The sequence below is a fragment of the Danio aesculapii genome, chromosome 20 (genome assembly GCF_903798145.1).
Source record: "Danio aesculapii chromosome 20, fDanAes4.1, whole genome shotgun sequence".
In the NCBI taxonomy this organism is placed as follows: Eukaryota; Metazoa; Chordata; class Actinopteri; order Cypriniformes; family Danionidae; genus Danio; species Danio aesculapii.
Genome location: NC_079454.1, coordinates 8,690,634 through 8,713,984, shown reverse-complemented (window position 1 = coordinate 8,713,984; position 23,351 = coordinate 8,690,634). Strand labels below are relative to the sequence as shown.

Below are 23,351 nucleotides of genomic sequence, written 5' to 3'. Positions count from 1 at the left end.
GTCACGTGACAGAGTTGACATAGTGGACAGGCAGACGGTCACGTGACACGGTATTTCAACCTACGTCAATTCTTTATTCAACAAATTTTAAGTATAATATTGGTTTTACATCGATTTTACAGGGACTGGTAGTGCGTTTGATTTCATAATATGTTTTGAGGCAAATGTCTGATTACACAAACGCGTTTTATTTCCTCTAAAAGTTGCGTTGTGTTTGGTTTCTGCAAAACCACTTTAAAGCAGACGTTTGATTCCTCAAAACTGAAGTTGATTCCTTATAAAATTGTGGGAAAATGTTGCCTAGATTTGCAAGAAAGGTCTTTAATTAAGCAAGTTCTTTACTGACAAAAAAATCTTTGGAGAAATGTTATTAGCTAACTAGCCTATAGCACGTTTGTATGTTTACACGGGCTTTCTTAAAATGTTGTGAGTTATCTAAACTCATAAATAGTTTGCTATATGTTATACTTCAGACATTGTAACAGACATGGGTTACAAGGGTTTTAAATGCTGTGTTAGAGTGACACCTGTTGACAAAACCATGAATATCTTATGGGTTCATTAGAAAAAATGTTTGCTTATGAAAATGAACTGTGGTTTTACTATATCAAAAGTCTTTTTGGGAACAAATATTTAATATGAACTGCCATTCTAGTTTAGTTAAGTATACTACACACCATGTTAGTTTAGCTAAAATATAGTTAGTGTGAGGTTTCCGTTGTGTAACTACATGAAAAAATAATGAACAATTCCAGCATTATGGATGTGACATTTGCAGTAAAAACTCAAAACATAAATTCACATGGAAAGTACATGTTAACATTGTATTGAAACAACTGTTTATTCATTAATTCATTTATTCATTCATTTTCTTTTTTACTTAATCCCTTTATTAATCTGGGGTTGCCACAGCAGAATGAACCGCCAACTTAACCAGCATATGTTTAACGCAGCAGATGCCATTCCAGCTGCAGCCCATCACTGGGAAACATCCATACACACTCATTCACACATACACTACAGACAATTTTAGCTTACCCAATTCACATATTCCACATGTCTTTGGACTTGTGGGGGACACCAGAGCGAAACGACTGTTTATATTTTCTAAACTACTAACCACATAGTTATACGTTTTAAAAAATTATCAGTCTGTAAACATTTTTTATATGGTAAATGGGGAAAATAAACATGTGTTATGGATGTGACAAAAAAGTCTGCAAGTTTACAGTCTACAGCCTACTTAGTAGAATTTCCAGAAATAATGCTAATTAAAAGAATGATAGTTGGCACTCAAACAAACATGATTGATTTTATTTTATTTGACATTTTTGTATTCATAAAGGAAAAGCTTCGTTATGGATGTGATAGCTACTTTTGCCACTTGTGAGACTTTGCTAAATCATAATAGTTTGAAAACACTGACAGAGCCATTTTTTTAGTATGTTTTAAAGTACTGTAAAGAACGTGCTTACACAAACAAATTTAGAAACGGTTCCTATAGTGGTGAAAACTTGTTTTTTTTATGGCAAGATTGACATTTGCATGGAATTGCTTAGATGTAAAATTTATTTATGAAAAATGTGTGTGGATAAAAGTAAAAAATTCTGCTAGCTGGTTTAAATTCTACACATTCTAAAACAGCTGAGTTAGCATTTCCATCAAACATGTTCAAGACGACACAGTTTAGTTACTCATCTTCATTTCACAAGGAACATCTTCTTCTTCAGTAGGGTGCTTATGTTCTCATGGGCCTCTGTGTCCTCTGCTTCAGCCACCTGAAGGGCGTTTTTCTTCACATTATTAGTTGCCTGAAGATTTGCCCGTTCTCCGTTTGCCCAGTTGATCAGTCTCTGTACCGTTCCCAAATGTCCATTCTTGCAAGCACAGTGAAGCGGTGTGTCTTTATTGTTATCCAGGGCATTAATCTTTGCTTTATTCTCCAGCAAAATGCCAACCAGCGCCTCATGACCATGCTCTGCAGCTAAATGCAGAGCAGTCCTCCTCCACACGTTCTTATCATCCACATTCTTGCTCTTACTCGATGCGAGAAGAACATCCGCTGCTCTGTCCTTTCCATTTCGAGCAGCATAATGTAAAGGTGAGCAGCCGTCCATGTCTTTAGCTCCAACTTTAGCCTTACCAGCCAGTAGTTCTGACACCGCCTTAGTGTGCCCCTCCGCTGCAGCCAGATGCAATGGGGTTTTCTTCTCTTTTTCAGAAGCATTTGCATCGCCTCCAGCAGCGAGAAGTGATTGGATGATGGCTACTTGTCCTTGTTCTGCTGCCCAGTGCAGGGCTGTTCTTCCCTGTTTGTCTTTGGCATGGACGTCTGCTTTGGCCTCCAGCAGTTGGGCTACTGCTTCGGTGTGGCCATTTTGGCTGGCGAGGTGCAGGGGAGTGAATCCATCCTGCGTGACGGGATTAAGCTGAGCGCCCACACGTAATAACAGTGCCATTAGGGCTGGCTGATTATGGGATGCACTGAGATGGAGAGGTGTCTGATCTTTAGGCCCACTGATGTTGGGGTCTATGCCCTTATGCAACAGTATCTGAGGTAGAAAAGAAGATTTCAGAACTGTTCATTAGATTAATTATATTTAACAAGCACTTTAAGGTGACTTTTCAGAGATAGTTCAACTAAAATCGAAAATTCTGACATCATTTACTTACTCGTTACTTGTTTCAAGCTGAAAACCTGCAACCATTGATTACATAGTAGGAAAAACAAATACCATGGAAATCAATGGTTACAGGTTTTCAGCTCTCCTTAAAATATCTTCTTTTGTGTTCAACAGAAGAAAGAAACTCATAATGGCTTAAAAAACTACTTGAGGGTAAGTAAAATAGTGAATAACTTTTCATTTTTAATGATTTAACATTATATTTTAAGGAGATTCGGCCTTTTTATTAGTCTAATTGTCTACTTCAGGACATTTAAAAGGGCCAAAATATAGTTTAGATGTATATTTGCACATAAAAACAAATAAGAATGAAAATATATAAAGATAGCATGTCTTTTTATTTTTTAAAGGTTGGTTTGTTTGACATTGCAGTAAAGAAACTGCACGATGTACCTTGAGTATTTCCACCATTATTAGAGTATAAATACATGTATAAGCTTCTTAATACATTAAAAACTATGAATATATTTTTAGCTGTGCTTATTTTGTTAATTGTTTTATTTGATTCATTTATATTAATAATGATTTAGTGATTTATTTCTTCAAGAATACGGCTGTCTGCGACTGTAGAATACAATTATTAATTAATATATAATATAATTAGTATCTCGATTTTCATCACAAAACAGAATTTAATAATAAAAAACAATAAAACTACCTAATATAAAACAGCTCTGGGGGAAACAAGATACATCTTCACAGTAATTATCAGTTCACTTGCCATTAATAGGTATGCTTTAATATTTTAATAAAATGTTTTCATATTTCACATTTCTGTTTTGTTTTATAAACTATGGAACACAATCCAATTTATTCATATGCATAAAATCACATAAGAAAGCTATATTGAGGAGAACAAAAACTATTATTTGTGAATCTGGACTACATATCCATAACCAACCATTTTTTACAAAAAAGCTGGATAAAAATAGCTTTTCGTTGATGTGTACTTTGTAAGGATAGGGCAATATTTGGCCAAGATACAATTATTAAAGTATCAGGAATCTGAGGGTTAAAAAATATAAATATTAAGAAATTGTTTTTAAAGTTGTCAAAATGAAGTGCTTAGCAATGTACATTACTAATCAAAACGCATGCTTTACTATATTTGCATTAGGAAATTTGCAAAATATCATCATGAAATATGAGCTTTACTTAATATTCTAAAAATATTTAGCAAAAAAGAAAAATTGTACCTGTGCTACTTAAGGCTGGTTTTGTGGTCAAGTCACATTTTACACACATTCATTCTTTCATTTCCCTTCGGCTTAGTCCCTTTATGCATCATTGGTCACCACAGCGGAATGAACCGCCAACTTATCCAGCACATGTTTTACACAGCGAATACCCTTCCAGCTGCAACCTAATACTGGGAAACATCCATACACACTACGGCCAATTTAGTTTATTCAGTTCACTTATACTGCATGTCTTTGGACTTGTGGAGCACCCGGAGGAGGAGGAAGGAAACCGACGCCAACATGGGGAGAACTTGTAAACTCCACACAGAAATGCCAACTGACCAGCCAAGACTCAAAGCAGCGACCATCTTGCTGTGAGGCGACAGTGCTAACCACTGAGTCACAATGTCGCCCCACATACAGTTGAAGTCAGAATTATTAACCCCCCTGAATTATTAGTCCACGTTTATTTTTTTCCCCCAATTTCTGTTTAATGGGGAGAAGATTTTTTAACACATTTCTAAACATAATAGTTTTAATTACTCATTTCTAATAACTGATTTATTTTATCTTTGCCATGATGACAGTAAATAATATTTGACTAGATATTTTTCAAGACACTTCTATACAGCTTAACGTGACATTTAAAGGCTCAACTAGGTTAATTAGGTTAACTAGGCAGGCTAGGGTAATTAGGCAAGTTATTGTATAACGATGGGTTGTTCTGTAGACTATCAAAAAATATATAGCTTAAAGGGGCTAATAATATTGACCTTAAAATGTTTTTTTAAAAATTAAAAACTGCTTTTATTCTAGCCAAAATAAAACAAACAAGATTTTATCCAGAAGAAAAAATATTATCAGACATACTGTGAAAATTTCCTTGCTCCGTTAAACATCATTTGGGAAATATTAAAAAAAGAAAAAAATCAAAGGGAGGCTAATAAGTCGGACTTCAAATGTATATACTAATATACTAACTATACAAAAGATATATTACATATACAGCTAAGCCATTTACCTGTGCTATTTGCATGCTGCCGCTTTGAACAGCCAGATGAAGACTGGAGATCTGGTTCGGCAGTCTCTCATCCAGCTTGGCCTTTTTCGAGACCAGCACTTTAAAAGCCTCCGCATTTCCCAGCTCTGCAGCCAGAAGCACAGGTGTATATCCAAGCTCGTTGCAGCTATTGACATCCGCACCGTGCTCAATAAGCGCAGCCACGACCGCATCCAAGTTCCTCTGAACCGCTTTAAAAAGAGCAGCATTTATCTCAGTCTTAGACATGGACTCGTGGACATGCTGCAAAAACAGAGACAGCAGAGTCTTCCTGTTCAGCTGAAAAGCAGCATCCACGATCCCGGAGTCCACCTGAGCTCCGGCCCTTAACAGCACCGCTGCGGTTTTCTCATTTCCGTGGCGAACTGCGTGATGAAGAGCAGTTTTTCTTTGACTGTCTTGTGCGTCTACTAAAGCGCCGTTTCTTAGAAGAACTTCTGCCAGCATTGCATTATCTTCAATGGCCGCCATATGGAGTACTGTTGTCTGATTCTTGAGGCTTTTCTTCTCTTCGTGCACTAGAGCTTTAACCGTACCTTCATGTCCATTTTGAGCAGCCACATGCAAAGGAGTCTTAGATGTTTGGTCGGTAGCATGAATATCCGCACCAGCCTTCGCAAGGGCCACAGCAACAGCGGTGTGGCCCCGTTCTGCAGCTCTGTGCTGGGCGGTACGGCCCTTCTTGTCTTGCAGGTTCAGTTTTGCTCCTTGTCTGAGCAGAAAATACACAATAGCCTCCTTACCGTATTCAGCAGCAAGGTGTAGCAGAGTATCATTGGACGACAGCACACTGTTGACATCCAAATCTTTAGTGAGCTCCTGAAGGAGATATAAATCACCTGAAGATATGGCTTTGAGGATGGCATCATGTTGGTTACTTTCGGATTTGAGGATCTGCTTGTTTGAAGGCTCATTGATCGGCTCGTTTGCCGTAGACTTGGGCTGGATTCTCTCTGGTTTTGAGTTTTTGACAAGGCCTTGTTTGTCTTTCTCCAGCAGATATCCTATCAGTTGTCTCCGCGCATCTCTAATGCCCTCATTAACTCCACCCACATACGTTCTCATGTGCTGGTAAAGGTCAGGTTCTGCTCTTTTCAGACAAGGGTAGAAGAAGATGCGGCAGGCACGTTCTCCTCTGGAGATCAAGATGTTTAGCATCCTGGAGTTCTTCTCCTCTCGCACCGTGAGGTCAGACACCAGGACTCGCATGTCGGGTTGAAGAACTCCATTCGCTATGAGAAGATCCAGCAAGTCCTCTGGATTCAAGATGCCACTGACTAACTCGCTTCTCTTCATCTGGATGACTTCGATGGCATAAGGATTGGTAAAGCTGGTTGAACCCATGTCCAATGCTTTGAAGGAAATGCACCTGCAAAAACGTTTTCGTCGCTATGAACAAATAGTCTCTTAGCAACAATATATGAAGTATAAATAATAGTTCAAATCAGCCAGCGTTTTGTAAGTTCCTGATTTACAAGATTAATATGTTTAAAGAGAAAAAGCATGTCGGTAACCTTTTTATGAAGGTAAAGTTGGAATTTTTAGAAAAGTGCAAATAGATTTCTCTGTTTAGGCTTCCTGCCTTATCTAGAATTACAAGAAACTTGTTTCATGGATACTGTAACCACAACATGGACTGTCTTTTGTATGTGAGTTCACAGTAATAGAGCAAGTTCCCTTTAGATTCAGATATTAGTCCACTACCCTTGTGAAAAAGAAGTGAGCTTATTACTGTTTTCTGTTTAATATGCACTTTAAGTGAACTTCAAATGGATCCAAATGAACTCTTTAACTGCTCCACCAAGAAAAAAAAAATTGGATTGCATTTATTAACTCCTATGTCGCTAGTTAACACACTCAATGCATTTTGTTTCAACACATCCCATCAAAACTATCCTATTCTAAAATATCAACCTCTACTAAATGGTTGATATGTCGGTTTATGGTAAAAGTACCAGAATTAATACATATACTATGAAAAGTCTGAAAATATTACGTGTAAGACCTATTTTTTTAAAAACATAATCAAAATAAAAAAAATGTAATACTAAATCATCTTTATTTTTTTTAATATGCCATAAAATATTTCAGATTTTCTTTTGTTGTTGTTTACAATAAAACCAAAATCAACTGAATTTTTTTTAGTATATAATAAGTTAAGTGGTTGTAAACAATTTATTTTGGTTTATTTTAAACAAACAAATTTAAGTTTAATTTAATTTGTTTGTTTAAATTCAACACATAAACTGTTTGCAACAAGTTTGCAGACATCATTCATTTTAGTGTAGTGTAGTGTTTGTTTAATGTTTTTGTAAACCAGCAATGCTATGTGTGTAAACCATTATTTAAAACAGTCATTCTTTAAATTACTTTAACAGTCATTATTTTAAACAGTCAAAATATGGTTGACCATTTGGTAGAGCAGGCAGTTAAAGGATTAGGATAACTAAAGTCCAAATAAAGGCACATCACACTTAAGTGCATATTTAAGTTTCATGTAAATATGTAGAGTACAAGTTTCAGAAGAATTGTTACTACAGTTTATTTAGTTAACCACAAAAACTTGCCAGTATATTTGGCAGTAGACTATATTTCAAAGACAAATAGGAGCAATTAATAAAATTAAATTAAAGATGTACTTAAGTGATATATGTTGGTAAAAAAAGACAGCGGGTTAGTAAAATATAATACATTTTCCTTTACCTGAAATCACACTAATATATTCTTTTGTTTCCATAGAAAATTTTACTCTTTCTCAGGATCAAATCACTCACAAGGTCAAAAAAAAACTGACATAATTATTTTGTTATAATTATATCCTACCATTTATGCCAATAAGATAATATAATTAACACTTTTTAAAATATCGCACAACGCTTTTTTTCACAGCTACATTTTTAATATGAAACTTCAACCTATGTTAAATCCATATTAAAATAAACATTTGATGTCTTTAAGAATGTAAGCTAGTTAAATACTGATAAATCAGAATAACAATATATAACAGGTCCGTAGCCAGCCTATTGAAAGGGGTGGTTCTTTTTCGTTTATTTTAGCTTTTTTTTGCAGTTGTTTACCTCATTTTCTATTCAATTGTGCATTTGTCAGGTAGCAGATTGTCAGGTGGTTATCATAACCACACTTTCGATACGCCAAAAATATTTTTGCTATATAAAGTGCCATACTATTTTACTGTGAAGTATTTATTTACAAATTTGAATTTAAACTGTAAATTAATCCTGTTTTATAAATATTGTTTTATAAAAATTTAATACAGATATATGAAAAAAATACTTATTTTTAAATACAAATGTTATCATTCGTCATTAAAAAAAAGATTCTGGTAAAATTTGTTTTAATGTAAAAATTGTAGCCTATGCAAATTAAAAACTGGCCAGCACATTCAACTCTCCTTGAATAAGTACTTGAATAATAAAAAAATAAATTTCTTAAAGCCATATCCATAATTTTCACAATTTATAGCTCATATAGGGGTCAAACGGGGTTGGCTTTCGCAACACCCGAACCCACCGGTACGAGCCTGGTTAATAACACGTCACGTTTCAGTGACTTTCCTCACTTTCCTGCTTCACTTTGTGTCATTGTATTGTATTGTATTGTATAATGCCCGGATCGGGTCAATGATCAATCCCGTCCTTTCCAAAACTACAAGTGTCCTGAAAGTATGTCGGGCTTATGGAGATCAGTGTGAGGAGTTCCTCTTCCCGTAATTCACGCCCACTGCAGATGACGCGGGTCTTCCGACCGCGCGCTTGCCTAATATGGCTAGGTAGGTGCCACTTTTCCGGTATGAGGTCATCGTTTGCCAAGTTTGGCCAGTGAAATAAGAGGATCTGAAAGATGCTAAATATTAATCTGTGTCGGTGACCTGAATATAAAATCAGACTTGTGTATCATAACACACATCAAAAAGAAATGAAGAAACAAAGAAGTGGGTAAATGCTGGTGCCATTTAAAAAACAAAGGCAAAGATTTGGAATTTATCCGATGAACAAAGAGAGCCTATCTTATGATACTGTTTGCCATGTATGATGTATATTATTTTTTATGTAAGGTAGAGACGTTATTGCACCATAACACGTTCTATTGGAGGTGTTTTTCTCTCTCTAATGCAAAAGTTGCTTTTTAAGGCACTTTTAAGAAACTAGGGGTTCATCTTGCCGAATTTGGCAGTGTCTTAAAAGCCTCGAAACAGAATAGGAGAAAATTAAATCGCATTATAAACTGGTTTTCTGTCTGAGGGTCTGGTTCAGATTCACCAGGCACACGCCAATGACGCCCTCTGCTGGTTCAAATGCTTAAAACTGCTTTTGAAACACGGTCAGAGATATTGGTGTCGGATTTTTGTCCCACAATGTTAAGTGAATTAAACGTGTTATATATTTCAAACAGATTTACTTAAGTTTATATGACTATTGTGGGTAAAAGTGTGGGTTTGACAACTTTTGTGCAGCTTTTACATTTAACTTGTTCAAGTGCTTTTACTAAACACCCTTGTAAGCAAACAGAAGATTGGACCCTTGAAAACCTTTGTCTAAGCAGACACAGATATGAGCCCATGACTAAAGGCATGCGTTCTTAATTCTAATTAAATGTATAGTTCACCCAAAAGTTAAATTCGGTCATCATTTATTGACCATTATTTCATATTTCATACTCATAGCATATTTTCATAGCTACTTATTTTAAACCTTTATGAGTTTCTTTCTTCTGTTGAACACAAATGATATTTTGAATAAAGGTGGAAACTGATAACAATTAACTTCCTCAGTATTTGTTTTTCTATGGAAGTCATTGGTTACAGGTATTCAGCTTTCTTCTAAATATCTTATTTTGTGTTGTTCAACAGAATAAAGAAACTTATTAAGCTTTGAAACCACTTGAAGGTAAGAAATATAGTGAGTCAATAGTCAATAAAAAATAAACTTCTAAGTTTTGGGTGAACTATTTTACCTACAACTGTAAAATAGGTGTTTATTAATTGATGCATTATTTGACTATAAAGTTTAGTGAATCATTGTAGTTTTAATAGTTGATAATTAACACACTTTTGTTATAAGAAATTAGTATTTTTACATTTCAACCATTAATTACCCTAATATTAAATCATTATTACTGGTTTGTTAAAACTTGTCTTCAACTTCTAAAATTATTTTAAACATATTTGCATGCAAACAAAACCCCTAACCTTTAGAAACTTTTGTTTCAGTTGACACAAAATTGAGGCCACGATTTAAGGCACTGGTCTATTTAGTACTTAACTGTGTGATAATTACTTGGTAATTACAGCATTACTGAACCAAAGAGTCAAGCAAAGTATTTGTCTGTTTTATTATTTATTTATCAAGAATTTTATATTAAGTTTGCAATTAATCTTTAGCATTTAAGCAGGTGTACCATATTTATTGTGTTACTTTTTTAAAATCACTATAAGGATGTTTTTAGACACATTTTTTTTTCAGTTCTGTCTGTGGACTTTACAAAACAGCCAGTCTCTCCCAGAACATGTTATTACATGTTTGTCAGTTTGAACACACACAAGACACACAACCGTCCTCTTCATTAAGACAACAGAAACATTGTTTTTCATTTGACATACTTTATTACAGTTCATAAATATTGATTAGTTTCTGAGGTGCTCAGAAAACAAACATAAAAAAATTATATTGTACTTTACTTACAAATGGTAAACTTAAGTACTCCTGGTTGATCATATTTACAAATAACAATGAGTGAAACCTCATTAATGAACTTTTTCAGAAAAAGAAACTGCTGAAGTTGGACTAAATCAAAAGGAAAAGGTCGATTTCCGTTCAGTTTAAGAACAACAAAAAGTACAATATGTAGCTCAGAAGTCAGGCAGCTTTTTTAGCAAAAGTTTAGCAGACACAATGTCCTGCTTGGTGAGCCAGTATCCCTACTGTAGGGCAGGCGCGTCCCCTGTTTTACTCCTATAATACTGAGTGCTCCTTTGAAGCGTATAGGTCCATGCACAACCTGGTCGAAGTGAACAAGGATTTCGTTAGAAAGTAAAACATGTAACAGAGTGAGTCTCATGCGCTCTGCGTCTCTGTCGGACCGAGTGAAGTTTTGCGCTCCTCAAAAGTCCAGTCGGATCATCCTTTTACGGCACGCGGCCGGCCGGACGGTCCCGGTCCCCGCGGGCTCTGCCGCGCCAGATCGCAGACATCAAGCCCCTGAAGTTTGTCTATGTGGCTGAACTCAAAATGTCATTCGACTCTCCTCAGAAGGTTTGCAGCTGTTGTGTCAACATGAGCTGGCAGCCGCTGTTGACGTGGTTCATGACTTTCTGCTTGAGCTGTGCCACTTGCTCGCGCAGCATGTTGGCGGTGGACGCGAGCTCCGAGTTCTGCGACTTCAGGGTCTTGACTTTGTCCTCCAGCCGGGAGATCCTCTCTAGTTTCCTCTTCCGGCATTTGGACGCGGCGATTCTGTTCCTCATGCGCTTTCTCTCGGCTTTAATCCGTTCCTGGCTCTCCATGTCAATGGGGGAGAGCGGTGGGGTCTCGCCGGGCATCTCGGGCACCGTCTGGGGCTCCTCTTTCAGGGCCTGGAGGCGCGGGTGCTGGACGGGGAGCTGCGGCGGTGCGCTCGGGAAGCTCATCGTGGCTGGATTGGCAGAGCTGCTGCTGATGGCGGGGTTGAACGTGTTCAGATCCGCGTAAACCGGCGGATCAGCGCGCATGGCTGAGCTGTAGACTGCGCCGCCCGCTATGGACGACACCGGTGCCATACTGCTGTTGATAGTAGTTTGGGGAGCCGAGGTGACGTTGGGCATGTGCTGGTGGTGCAGCTCAGCCAGTGCCCTCACAAAGCCCTCCGCGAAGCCCTCCTGTTCGTCCGTCACGTTCTTGGGACACAGAAACTGGGTCGGAGTTGGTGTCGTTGTGATCATGCCGTTGCTAGACTGGATGATGAGCCTCTCCAGCTCCGGCGACGCCAGTTTGAGCAGTCCCACGTCGGGAGAAGTGAGGATATCACTGGCTTTGGCCCTCAGGTGCGGCTTCAGGTTCCCCGCGGGGTCGGACAGATTGAGCGTCATGTTGTGTTTCAGAGCCTTGTGGTTGTATCCAAAAGTAGCGCTGTCATGCTGAGAGAAAGCGCTATTTAGAGAGTCATCGTAGAAAGTAGTTTCCATCTTGGTAGACATAGAAAGCAAAACAAAACTTTTAGTTCAGAAGCAGTCTTTCAGGCGCTGTTAAGCACTGTCCGCTTTCGGTAGCGAGCGCCGCGGTGTTTGGAACAAAAGCGAGAGGATTGGAAAAGTTCCTCAACTCCCCGTCCCGTGAGAAACTTACTGCGTAAAGTTATCGCCAGTGTCCCGCGCTCGTCTCCTGCCTTCAGCGGATAGAAAGCTCTTCCTCCGCCGCTGTCGCGCTTCTCAGACACCAGCAGATAAACAGTGTGGAGCCGAAGGCTTGTTTATGTTGGTTTGAGTGAGGTGTTTCACTGTGGCGAGGTCTGTATACTCTGAGCTCCTCCAGCGTGGAGGCAAACCTTATCTGCTACCGCTGCCCCACTAAAAATAGAAATGATGTAATGCGCGCAGCCTCTCATTGGCTGGAGGCGATTTGCTGGGCGTGTCACAATTTCAGATAAGGCGCGTTGCCTAGACGACCACCCAGAAGATTCTACTCGCGGTGCCTGATGGGATGAGGTAATGCTGTAAAGCAGTGCATTGTGGGATTACGTATTGTTTTTGAATATCTGGTTACCCGCTTAGCTGTTTTAGACCGTGGCGGGATACAAAGAAGCAGAGTAATGTATAACGCGCCACTTTTATAACTTAAACTTTACTATAAATTTGAGAAAAAGGGGCAGAATAAGTGTGTGTTGCTGTTTGTTTGAGAGTTGACCAATTCTTGCGCGAGTTTCGCAAGACGCGGCTTTTCAATAGCACCAACTTCTAAACACTGTCAAGATCCAGTTTATATGTATTGCATGTAAACCAATGCGGTAAACATATATAAGAAATACATTTCGGAGTCAGAAAAATTTATTTCCAAGCCTATAATAAAATGTGGATGGAGATTTAACATGAAAGACAATCATATTTATAAGAAATGCATTCTAAAGTAATAAAATAAGCATAACTTAATTTTACACATTTAGTTTTGATATATTGTTAGATTAGCTGATTAAAAGTATTTTTATTTAATCAATCATTGAAATATATTATGAATTAAATACTTTTCTTCACTTCCAGCACTCCCTTGTCAGCCCCCTGGGAGTCCCCGAACCCTAGTTTAAAAACCTCAGGCATACATAATTTAATCTGGCACGAAGAAACAGGGCAATAGTCTGCTTTTTTATGCCAAAGTGCATTTGCTCCGTCAGCCAATGGTCTGAAAATGGGGCGTGTCTTATTGTGGAGTGACAGCGTGCCACAAAGTCCAGCCGCCGTATCCGTGACAGTCCCTAGAGATCATCTCAAAAGTGCAAACACCCCTGTTAAACGTCACTGCGTCACAACCACAACCACAAACTGATCGAATTCAGCGTGACAGCTGACAAGTGACATTTCAGTTCACTTTCTGATATGTTTACTGAATTTGCTTAAACGTATGTAAAGACACAATGTCTAGTTTGTTTGTATTTATACCAACATTAGTAAAGATAAATACATACATATAATGTTGAGATGAACATTTACAAGTATTATTGTTTTTATTTTTAAATTAATTTATTTATTTATTTTTAAGAGTACATTAAAATATGGTTGTTTCTACTATATTATGTAAGATGAGCACCAATAATAACACACTGAGTCAAAGTATGTCTAAAAGAGAACACCGTTTTTAGTGAACTCCAGCACTTATTGATGGTCTCTGACATGTTTCACTTTGTTACCACAGATCAAACACTTGAACACAGCATCACTGGATACAAAATATGGACTGTAATACACTGTTTAACAACATATTTATCTTGTTTAAATATATGATGCTCATCAGTGCTATTTCCATCACTTTTCTTATATATAATAGCCATATACAGTTGAAATCAGAATTATTAGCCTCCCTGTTTATTTTTTTCCCCAATTTCTGTTTAACGAAGAGATTTCTAAACATAATAGTTTTAATAACTCATTATTAATAACTGATTTATTTTATCTTTGCCATGATGACAGTAAATTATATTTTACAAGATATTTTTCAAGACACTTCTGTACAGCTTAAAGTGACATTTAAAGGCTTAACTAGGTTAATTTGATCAATTAGGCAGGTTAGGGTAATTAGGCAAGTTATTGTATAACGATGGTTTGTTCTGTAGACTATCGAGAAAAAAAACTTAGCTTAAAGGGGCTAATAATTTTAACCTTAAAATGTTTTTTTTTTATTAAAAAATGCTTTTATTATAGCCGAAATAATACAAATAAGACTTTCTCCAGAAGAAAAAATATCAGACTGTTAAACATCATTTGGGAAATATTTAAAAAAGAAAAAAGAAATAATTCTGACCTTAACTGTATATATATATATATATATATATATATATATATATATATATATATATATACACAGCAAAATCCTCAGAGCAAAAATGACTCAGTTCAGAGAACATTTGGTCCCTCTCTAAACTGAGTAAAATTTACTCAACAGCAGAGTTAAAGTTAATAAGACAATGATGGGGTTAATTAAGTGATGATTGAGCACTGATGATGAACAACTGCGGTTAATAAGCAGAAACAGAAGAGAAGCAGCAGCAGCTTCGCTCATTTCTTACCTGTTTGACTTTATTTCTGTCAGATGTTCACAAAAGTCCATATGAAATTTATTGAGAATTAACTGTTTTAGATATTTACATTTTACAAAAAAAAAAAAACAAAAAAAAAAAAAACATGTTTCCCACATCATGTCACCATCATGGAGAAAAGTGGTTGATTTACTTGGGCTCTTTGACTTGATCTGTAATGTTGCTATATCTATGTTATCAATGTTAAGTATAAAGAGCAAATATGATCAGGTTGATTGATTCTTATGCTTGATATGAGTTACTATGAAAGAGTACATGTTTGATTTTGCAAATTAAATTTAAATAAATGTTTATCATTTTAGAAACAAAATTCAGTCTTTTTCAAGAGAATGGATCTCAGCTGAGGGTTTTATACATTTTTATAACACACTGAGCATCAGAGTCACTTTAGAAACACAGACATCAATAATCAGCCTATCTATCTCAACAGTGGTTAGAGATTTTATTTATTTTTTGGCTGCAATGTATGCTAAGAGAATCAAACAACAACCATCCATAGTTCCCAGCATGCACTGCAAGAAAAAAACTCACCATAGTTGAGAAGCACACGCTGATTCTTTATGTCTGTGTATTTTGAGTGTTTCAGATGTGTTTTATGATCTGAGAAAAGTATTGCTGAGTTCCATGTTCTTAATACAGTGCTCCTTTTGTGATAATACATTATTCAAACTTAACAGGTCAAAACTAATATACTGATTTGATCAGTGACCAGATCACCACAGAATCAATAGAGCACAATTGCTCTCTTTATGCAATATTTGCCACAATACACTATTTGGCAAACAAAGAGAAACAAACTTTAGAAATCGAGTCAGAGTCCAAGTAAAGTAACTGCTGTTCTCCTCAATGGTGACACCTTAAACACAAAAAGTGGTGGTGTTTTTTTTTTTTTGTTAATTGTTAAGTAAAAAATGACTTAGTTCTTAATAATATCACTATATGGAATTTTTCAGAGTCTGGCAGAAATAAGGCCAAACAGGTTGGTAATAAGTAAAGCTGTCGTTTGTGGAGTTGCTCAATGATCCTCTGCTGAAACTTTTGAGAGATTTGATGTGTTTTATTTCAGTTTATTTCATCTACGACTGTGACTGAAATCAGTTGTAATTTTGTGTTTCTCTTCTGTTTCTGCTTATTAACCGCAGTTGTTCATCATCAGTGCTCAATCATCACTTAATTAACCCCATCATTGTCTCATCAACTTTAACTCTGCTGTTGAGTACATTTTACTCAGTTTAGAGAGGGACCAAATATTCTCTGAATTGAGTAATTTTTACTCTGAGGATTTTGCTGTGTATATATATATATATATATATATATATATCACACACATAATCACCCAAGATCTGGCTTTTTGATGGATTATGCAATATTTACTGTAAGTTTTATTGGAATTTCTATTGGATTTTTATCATTCATAGTTCAAGTGCACAAAGGTCATACGAGGGTTTTATTGTAAATTAAAGGTCATGACCAGATTGAGGCCTCCAGCATCCTCTTTCTGATCACCACAGTTGTCTGCATCACCGGTTCAGGCAGCAGGGGATGTCCAGAGTTACAACAGAGAGAAGTCAACCCTGTTTCTGTACTAGACAGAAACTTGTTTGGGCAGCACAACCCAGACCAAACGTAGAAAATGGCAGCTTGCCAATAAAACCAGTTCCTCACGCTGCGATGGCTTGCTTCTTTCCTTATTTAGCTTTCCTCGTGTTCTCATGTCACCTTTCTTACTGGTGTACTTTGTTACGTGTTTGGCTGTTTCGAAATCTAGGTGTACATTTCCATTTATGCCACATGATGTGTGCAGTGTCATCCAGCCTGTACAGTTGAGCTTAAAGCGACAGCTCATTATTACCACAAGATTCTAATAGGAAAATAAATCCTAATATATTTTTTCTTCATTTTGTATATACATTTGTAAGTATATAAGAGAATGAGAATGCTTGTCACTATTAGATATTCGTTTCATTTGTGCAGTATTATCCATGCTATATAATTTAGCTTAAAGCAACAGCTAATCATTACCACATCACAGTTCTGCAGTGCGACAAACCTTGATATATTTTTCTTTTATATACATTTGTAAGTATATACGAAAATGGGAATGTTTATGTTATAATTAGATATATGTTTCATTTGTGCAGTATAACTAATTATAGCTCTAATTATTTAACTTTTTATTTTTATATACATATGTAAATAAATATGTAAAAAAAAAAAAATATATATATATATATATATATATATATATATATATATATATATATATATATATATATATATATATATATATATATATATATATACATACAAGGGTGGACTTATCCAATATGCAAGGTTAGAGCCCCGGGGAATTATTTCTTTTCTAAACCGGGCGAACGTTCCTTTTGTACTGCACATGCAAATATTTAAATCAAATCACAAATATGGCTAATTACCTGTACATAGTTTGTGAACTTGCTTTTTTATTTATAAATTTATCGTATTTAATTTTACATTAGGAAGATAAAGGTTCTACTTAAAACATATTTTTAACATGCAGTTTATTTACAAAAAATAAATACAATTGAATCTACAGAGAAAAAATATATCTATAGAGAAAGAGATTGTTTTGAGTTTCAATGCTAGGGCCCCACACATGGAATTTCTTAGCGCCTCCAAATCACCCCTGTATATAAACCAGTGTGAACACATGCAAACTTCACAGAAATGCCAGGTGATCCAGCGACCTTCTTGCTGTGAGGCGATTGTGCTACCCACTGCGCCACCGTGCTTTATGGGAAATATTCTAAAGAGCGAAAAAAGTCAGAATTATTAGTCCCCCTTTAATTTTTTTTCCCTACTAAATATTTCCCAAATTATGTTTAACAGAGCAGTATGTCTGATAATATTTTTTCTTCTGGAGAAAGTCTTATTTGTTTTATTTCGGCTAGAATTAAAGCTGTTTTTAATTTGTTAAAAACTATTTAAAGGTCAAAATTATTAGCCCCTTTAAGCTATATATATTTTTGACTGTGTACAGAACAAACCATCGTTATACAATTACTTGCCTAATTACCCTAACCTGCCTAGTTAACCTAATTAACCTAGTTAAGGCTTTAAATGTCACTGTAAGCTGTATAGAAGTGTCTTGAAAAATATCTAGTCAAATATTATTTACTGTCATCATGACAAAGATAAAATAAATCAGTTATTAGAAATGAGTTATTAAAACTATTATGTTTAGAAATGTGTTGAAAAAAAAATCATCTCTCCCTTAAAAAGAAATTGGGGAAAAATATAAACAGGGGGACTAATAATTCTGACCTCAACTATATATATATATATATATATATATATATATATATATATATATATATATATATATATATATATATGAATAAGAAATGTGAATGTTTGTCACCATTAGATATACATTTCATTTTTGCAATACTATCCAGACTGCACAGTTGAGCTTAAAGCGACAGCTCATCATTACCACAACATCACAGTTCTACAGTGCGACAGTAAACCCTAATATAGTTTTTCTTTATTTTTTATATACATTGTGAAAGTATATAAGAGAATGTGAATGTTTATGTCACCATTAGATATATGTTTTAGTGTCTGAGCCACCCAGGTTGAGGCTGGTATGGACAGAACTTGCACCCATGGAAAAAGCAATTATTTATACATCAGTGTATATACTATAATCTTTAATATGGCTGTTAGGTTAATATCAGATATCCATGGGCTGTGCATGGTGTGTTTTCTTTGACATGTGGCCTGTCGTTATTTGCCTCTGGTGGGCCAGTCGTCTCAGCAGTGGTCCGTCCGTCTGTGAGGAGAAGGTCTTGTGTAAATATCACCCTGTTTCCCTCTTCTGAGACGGGACTCTAGTAATTGCTCTTCGCATGCTGATTTTGTGAAAACTGAACACACAGCGCAGGTTTCATACAAACATACAAGCTCCCTCAACTGTAATTTGCTGTGTTGTTAATCAGGGTAAAAGATTTTGTTTTTATTAAAGGTTTCTGAGTCCCAGTACAGCCGTGTTTTCCATGACGGTTAGCTGAATGGGAACTTTTTCTTTTTTCTTAGAACTTGTTCGTCCATTTTTAACATCCAGGTACACTGTGTTCTCAGTCACGCCTAATAAGAAAACAAAAACAAAGCTGTTTTTTGTAAATAAGTGTATTGTGTGCACTTGGAATAATTATTTATGTCTCTGACCTCCGTGGATATTTGTGTATTACATATGAGACTGTTAATTTAATCCAATTTAAATAGTAACTGTAAAAAGAAAACAGCTTTAAACAAATAATTCAATTAAATTCATATTTATTTCTATGGCGCTTTTACAATGTAGATTGTGTCAAAGCAGCTTAACATTGAAGTTCTAGTAAATTGAAACAGTGTCAGTCCCATTTTCAGAGTTGACGTTGTTGAAATTTAACATAATGGATGTAATTCGTCAACAGATATAAGAATTCTTTAAGCAGAAGTCTTGATGTAGTCTTCAAATCACAGTGACTTTATTCTATTTAAAGGGACAGTTCACACGCGCATAAAACTGTGCACTATTTACTCACTCTCAAGTGGTTTCAAACCTTTATTCTTTCCTCTTGAACACAAAAGAAGATATTTTAAAGAATGTTGTAATAAATTGCTATGGAATTCAGTTGCTTCCGGCTTTCTTCAAAATGTCTTTTTGAGTTTAACAGTAGAAAGAAACTCATAAACATTTAGAAGTGAAGGGTAAGTTAATGATGACAGAATTTTTTAGGTGAACTATCCCTTTAAAGTTCTTCATCTTGAAGATAAACATATTTCCATATCTCTCTTGTCACATCCAAATAAATCTATTGCTTTCTTGTTTTGAAGCAATTACAATGTTATTACACATATTCTAACAGGTGGTGCTAGTTTGGTGCTGGGAGCTCTTTTAAGCATTTTAAGTGCTATTATAATGCATAATATCACTTTGCCTGCTTCAGGCAAGGAATAGCAGCAAAGAAAAGTTCATTAATTTTAGTAACTTAGAATGAGAGTATTGTTAGCCGTATCAGCCTAGAAAATAGTAACTTCAGTTTCTGTCTGTCCACAATGCAATTACAGAAGAGTCAAGCTTTAAATAGTAATTTTTGAGCAAGATCAATGGTCTAATCCAACACAATCTCATGGCAATTCGTAACATTTTGATTTAGTGGCCAATTCATATGAATTTGTACAATCTCATTCGTACAATTTATTATGATTCACTCATCCCCCAATGATGGTTGGGTTAAGGGGCGGGGTTAGGTGCCATGCCTCCTTTTTAAAATCGTACGTTTTCGTACGACTGAACTCATACAATTTCTTAACTGACAAAACATAAAATAGTTATGTTTCCTCATAAGACCAGGCTGTCTAATCTGGTTCAAGGATGTTTGCTAAGCTAAACTAAAAGTTGGAAAGCTTGATGGATTCAACTAGGGATGAACCAATGTCACTTTTTTACAAACTGACACGAGTACAAGTATTATAATTTGTGTACTTGCCGATACCGAGTACCGATTCTGATACTTCTTAGATTTGGTTTCAATGAAATTGCTATTAATTTGAGAGGTTTTAATTTTTGCCTGTATTATAGATGAACCCGAAAATCGTTAACAGAAGTCCATTCCAAGCCAAAAATATGCACACATTGTTGATAACCCCGTTAATTGATAGACATAATCGGCATGGCTTAATCTAATTTTACTAATCTCCCTCCTCACACGCAACACCCCCCCCCCCACGTCCCCAGCTTTTCACTTTCTTCCCCGACTCCTCAACCCTCTTCACTTTCACTTTTGTCCTTGAACTCCCCACGCCCCCACCCAACCCCTCTCACAGCGCTCTTTACTTTCGAACCATGCCGAATCCGTTACCCTGATTTGTTCCAGGAACTCGCAATTCACAAATTAAGCACTGCTTGCTTTTCCTTGTGCTGACAGGTGTCCATGGTGTCACACATGTCAATGGTATCCACAGGTGTCCACACATTACATAATCAAGTGTGTGCAGTTTACGTTACCTTATGGAGTCACTCTCTTGGCATTGTATATTAGGGACGCATAAAACCCCCGGTTCTTCGTTATATTCGTGAGTCCTGCCGTTAATCCGTGGTTCAGTAAATCAAAAAGTAGGCTACATGATGTCTAATTATGGGTGGGTCATGGGTGGATAAGATCAATAGTTGGTGATGCAAACTTTAACTACTTTCTCTAAAATATTAAGATGTTTTAAGCGATTTTATCTTGACAGACTGCCTTAAATACACGTACTCTCTTTTTTAAAATCGCGCAACCATCATCTAGCAATGTTTTCTCGTCCTTCTGACGAGTTCATTCTTTCGGGGCAATCTGAGAAAGCCTTCAGTGCTGCGAACAGAGAATTGAAACTGACAGACGCAATGATTTTGTCAATAACAGTGAAAACAGTTTAATATAGGCTTCTTCGAAACAATAAATATTTCACTTTATTTATATTTATATTAATATTTTCTTTAAAAAAACAGTTTGTGTTTTGGGGTGAAGCATATATAGTGGATTTATTTTGAAGCACTTCACCTCTGTTCCCTCTTTTTGTTTATTTTGTAGGTTGTTTATTAATTAGGTAGGACAACAAATCACATCCACTTAGTGAAATACTGTTGAGTGGTATCGGTGTGTGGTATCGACATTTCATGTACGATACGAGCACGAGTATTTTAACAAAGTATCAACCCGATACCCAATACTAGTATCAGTTTCGATGCATCCCTAGATTCAACATTTGTAAAACTCAACTCCAGAGGGGTTATAAAATGAGACTATTAAAATAACAAAGGCTTCTTTAAAATGCATTGAAATGTTGTACCTAATAAAGTGGCCATTTCTCTTTACCATCCGAATCCACTAATATGTGATCTGAGCGGAGCTTGAGGAACAGCTGCCCGGTCACGTCCCCTGCCCTGCTGCGCCCTGCTCCGTTTTAATGCCAGTCTGTTCAGTCCCTCATAAAAGCCCATTGTGGTCTCCGGCCTGTCACTATGTGTCTGTAATTAGTGTTCTGTAGTTCATTGCCCTCGAGCCCATGGTTAGAAATCACTGGGGTCCTAATGGAGAGCCGGTCAAAGGTTACAGAGTAATCCTGTCGTATCCAAGCCCATTGTTAGACTTCCACAGCCATCTTAACCGCCGTCTCCTGCCTCGCAGTCAGAGTAAATCAGAGTACTGGCGCTGGCTGGACAGACTAAAGGAAGATACTGGACAGGTACGCCTGTGGGGGTCATATGGCTGTTTTGTGGATGAGAGTTGGCTCTTTTATAGATCAGGGCTAATTTTGAGTGGTGCTTGCTTTATTATAGCTCACAATCAGGGTCAGGGGTTTATTTTAAACGGCTTGTGCTAAAGACATGAATGATGTTTCAAAGTTTGCAGGAGAAATGTGTTATTACTCTCAAGACCATTTTTACTGTAATAAAATGGGCAATAAAATGGCATGGACATTCATTTTAGTATGGGCTTCATATTATGGGCTTTTCTGATGTTTAACCTTTTAAACCTGGGGTTATTGTAGTTATCTACAACTTTAACCATAAAACACTTCTATCATTTTAAACAAACATTGACTGAAGCGTAAAATATTCCATCAAGTTTTAGATTTTTAAACATTTCTCATTCTATAGTTTTCAACATTTCTCCTTTTCATTGAAATTTAGGATGAAAAAGACTGTCAGAGAGGGTAGGGGGTTCTCTTTTTAAGCATTTTTGAACTTCTTTGCTTGATAATCAAATTTTGGCATTTCAAAGTACAAGTTAAACAATACCATTACTATAATGGGATGCGTAAACACTCATAAGTGTCCATATGTGGCAGAAAATGAGATTAGTAAATCATCTGGAAGCTATAAAAACAGAAATATTGAGGAAAATCACCTTTAAAGTGTCCAAAATTAAGTCTTTAGCAATGTACGCAGCAGGCACACAACATCATCAGATGTTTATATTTGGTTAAATTTAGATCATGATCAGGTGACCAAAATTCAATATCTAGCCAGTGTCTAAGGACAACTTTATTTTGACGTCCAGTAATGACGTCAAATTACGTTGATATTTGGTTGATTTTAGGTTATGTTGGTAAGTGACCAAAATCCAACATCTGATAGATGTCATAGTGGTAATGTCCACACAACGTTAAGGTGTAACATGATTAGACATTAATATTTGATTGATTTTAGGTTGTGTTGGAAAGTAAGCAAAATCCAACATCTGATAGATGTCAAAGTGGTAATGTCCCCACAATGTCAAGGTGTAACCTGATTAGACATTGATAGTTGGTTGATTTATGGTTGGACATTGGACATTGACGTTGACCTGATGTTTGTTGGGTTTTGACGTCAACTCGATTTTCATTTCCAAACAAAATTCAACGTCCCCACAACTTTGGGGTAAATTTGGGTACAACGTCAATGTCATGTTGACGTCCAGTGCCTGCAGGGTATATTATTACTCATATAATGATTTTTGAAATATTTCAGAGTTTATACACAGCAAAATCCTCAGAGTAAAAATTACTCAATTCAGAGAACATTTGGTCCCTCTCTAAACTGAGTAAAATGTACTCAACAGCAGAGTTAAAGTTAAT

General features: G+C 36.2%; 2 protein-coding genes across 2 annotated transcripts; both read right to left on the bottom strand.

Annotated features, from left to right (window-relative positions):
- Positions 1 to 1,700: 1,700 nt before the first annotated feature.
- Positions 1,701 to 6,269, bottom strand: caiap (CARD- and ANK-containing Inflammasome Adaptor Protein). Its single transcript, XM_056481489.1, has 2 exons — positions 4,887 to 6,269; positions 1,701 to 2,552 (listed from the first exon to the last, which is right to left on the bottom strand). The coding sequence occupies exons 1-2, from the start codon at positions 6,267 to 6,269 to the stop codon at positions 1,701 to 1,703; spliced, it is 2,235 nt and encodes a 744-aa protein (XP_056337464.1).
- A 4,256-nt stretch (positions 6,270 to 10,525) lies between these two features.
- jun (Jun proto-oncogene, AP-1 transcription factor subunit) lies at positions 10,526 to 12,461 on the bottom strand. The gene has a single exon (XM_056481490.1). The coding sequence runs from the start codon at positions 12,115 to 12,117 to the stop codon at positions 11,191 to 11,193; it is 927 nt and encodes a 308-aa protein (XP_056337465.1). The 5' UTR covers positions 12,118 to 12,461; the 3' UTR covers positions 10,526 to 11,190.
- Positions 12,462 to 23,351: the final 10,890 nt, after the last annotated feature.

Coding starts and splice junctions, on each gene's coding strand:
- caiap (XM_056481489.1), bottom strand. CDS start 6,269: ATGGGTTCAACCAGCTTTACCAATCCTTATGCCATCGAAGTCATCCAG. Junction 2,553..4,886: donor GCAGCATGCAAATAGCACAG/GTAAATGGCTTA, acceptor TTTCTACCTCAG/ATACTGTTGCATAAGGGCAT.
- jun (XM_056481490.1), bottom strand. CDS start 12,117: ATGTCTACCAAGATGGAAACTACTTTCTACGATGACTCTCTAAATAGC.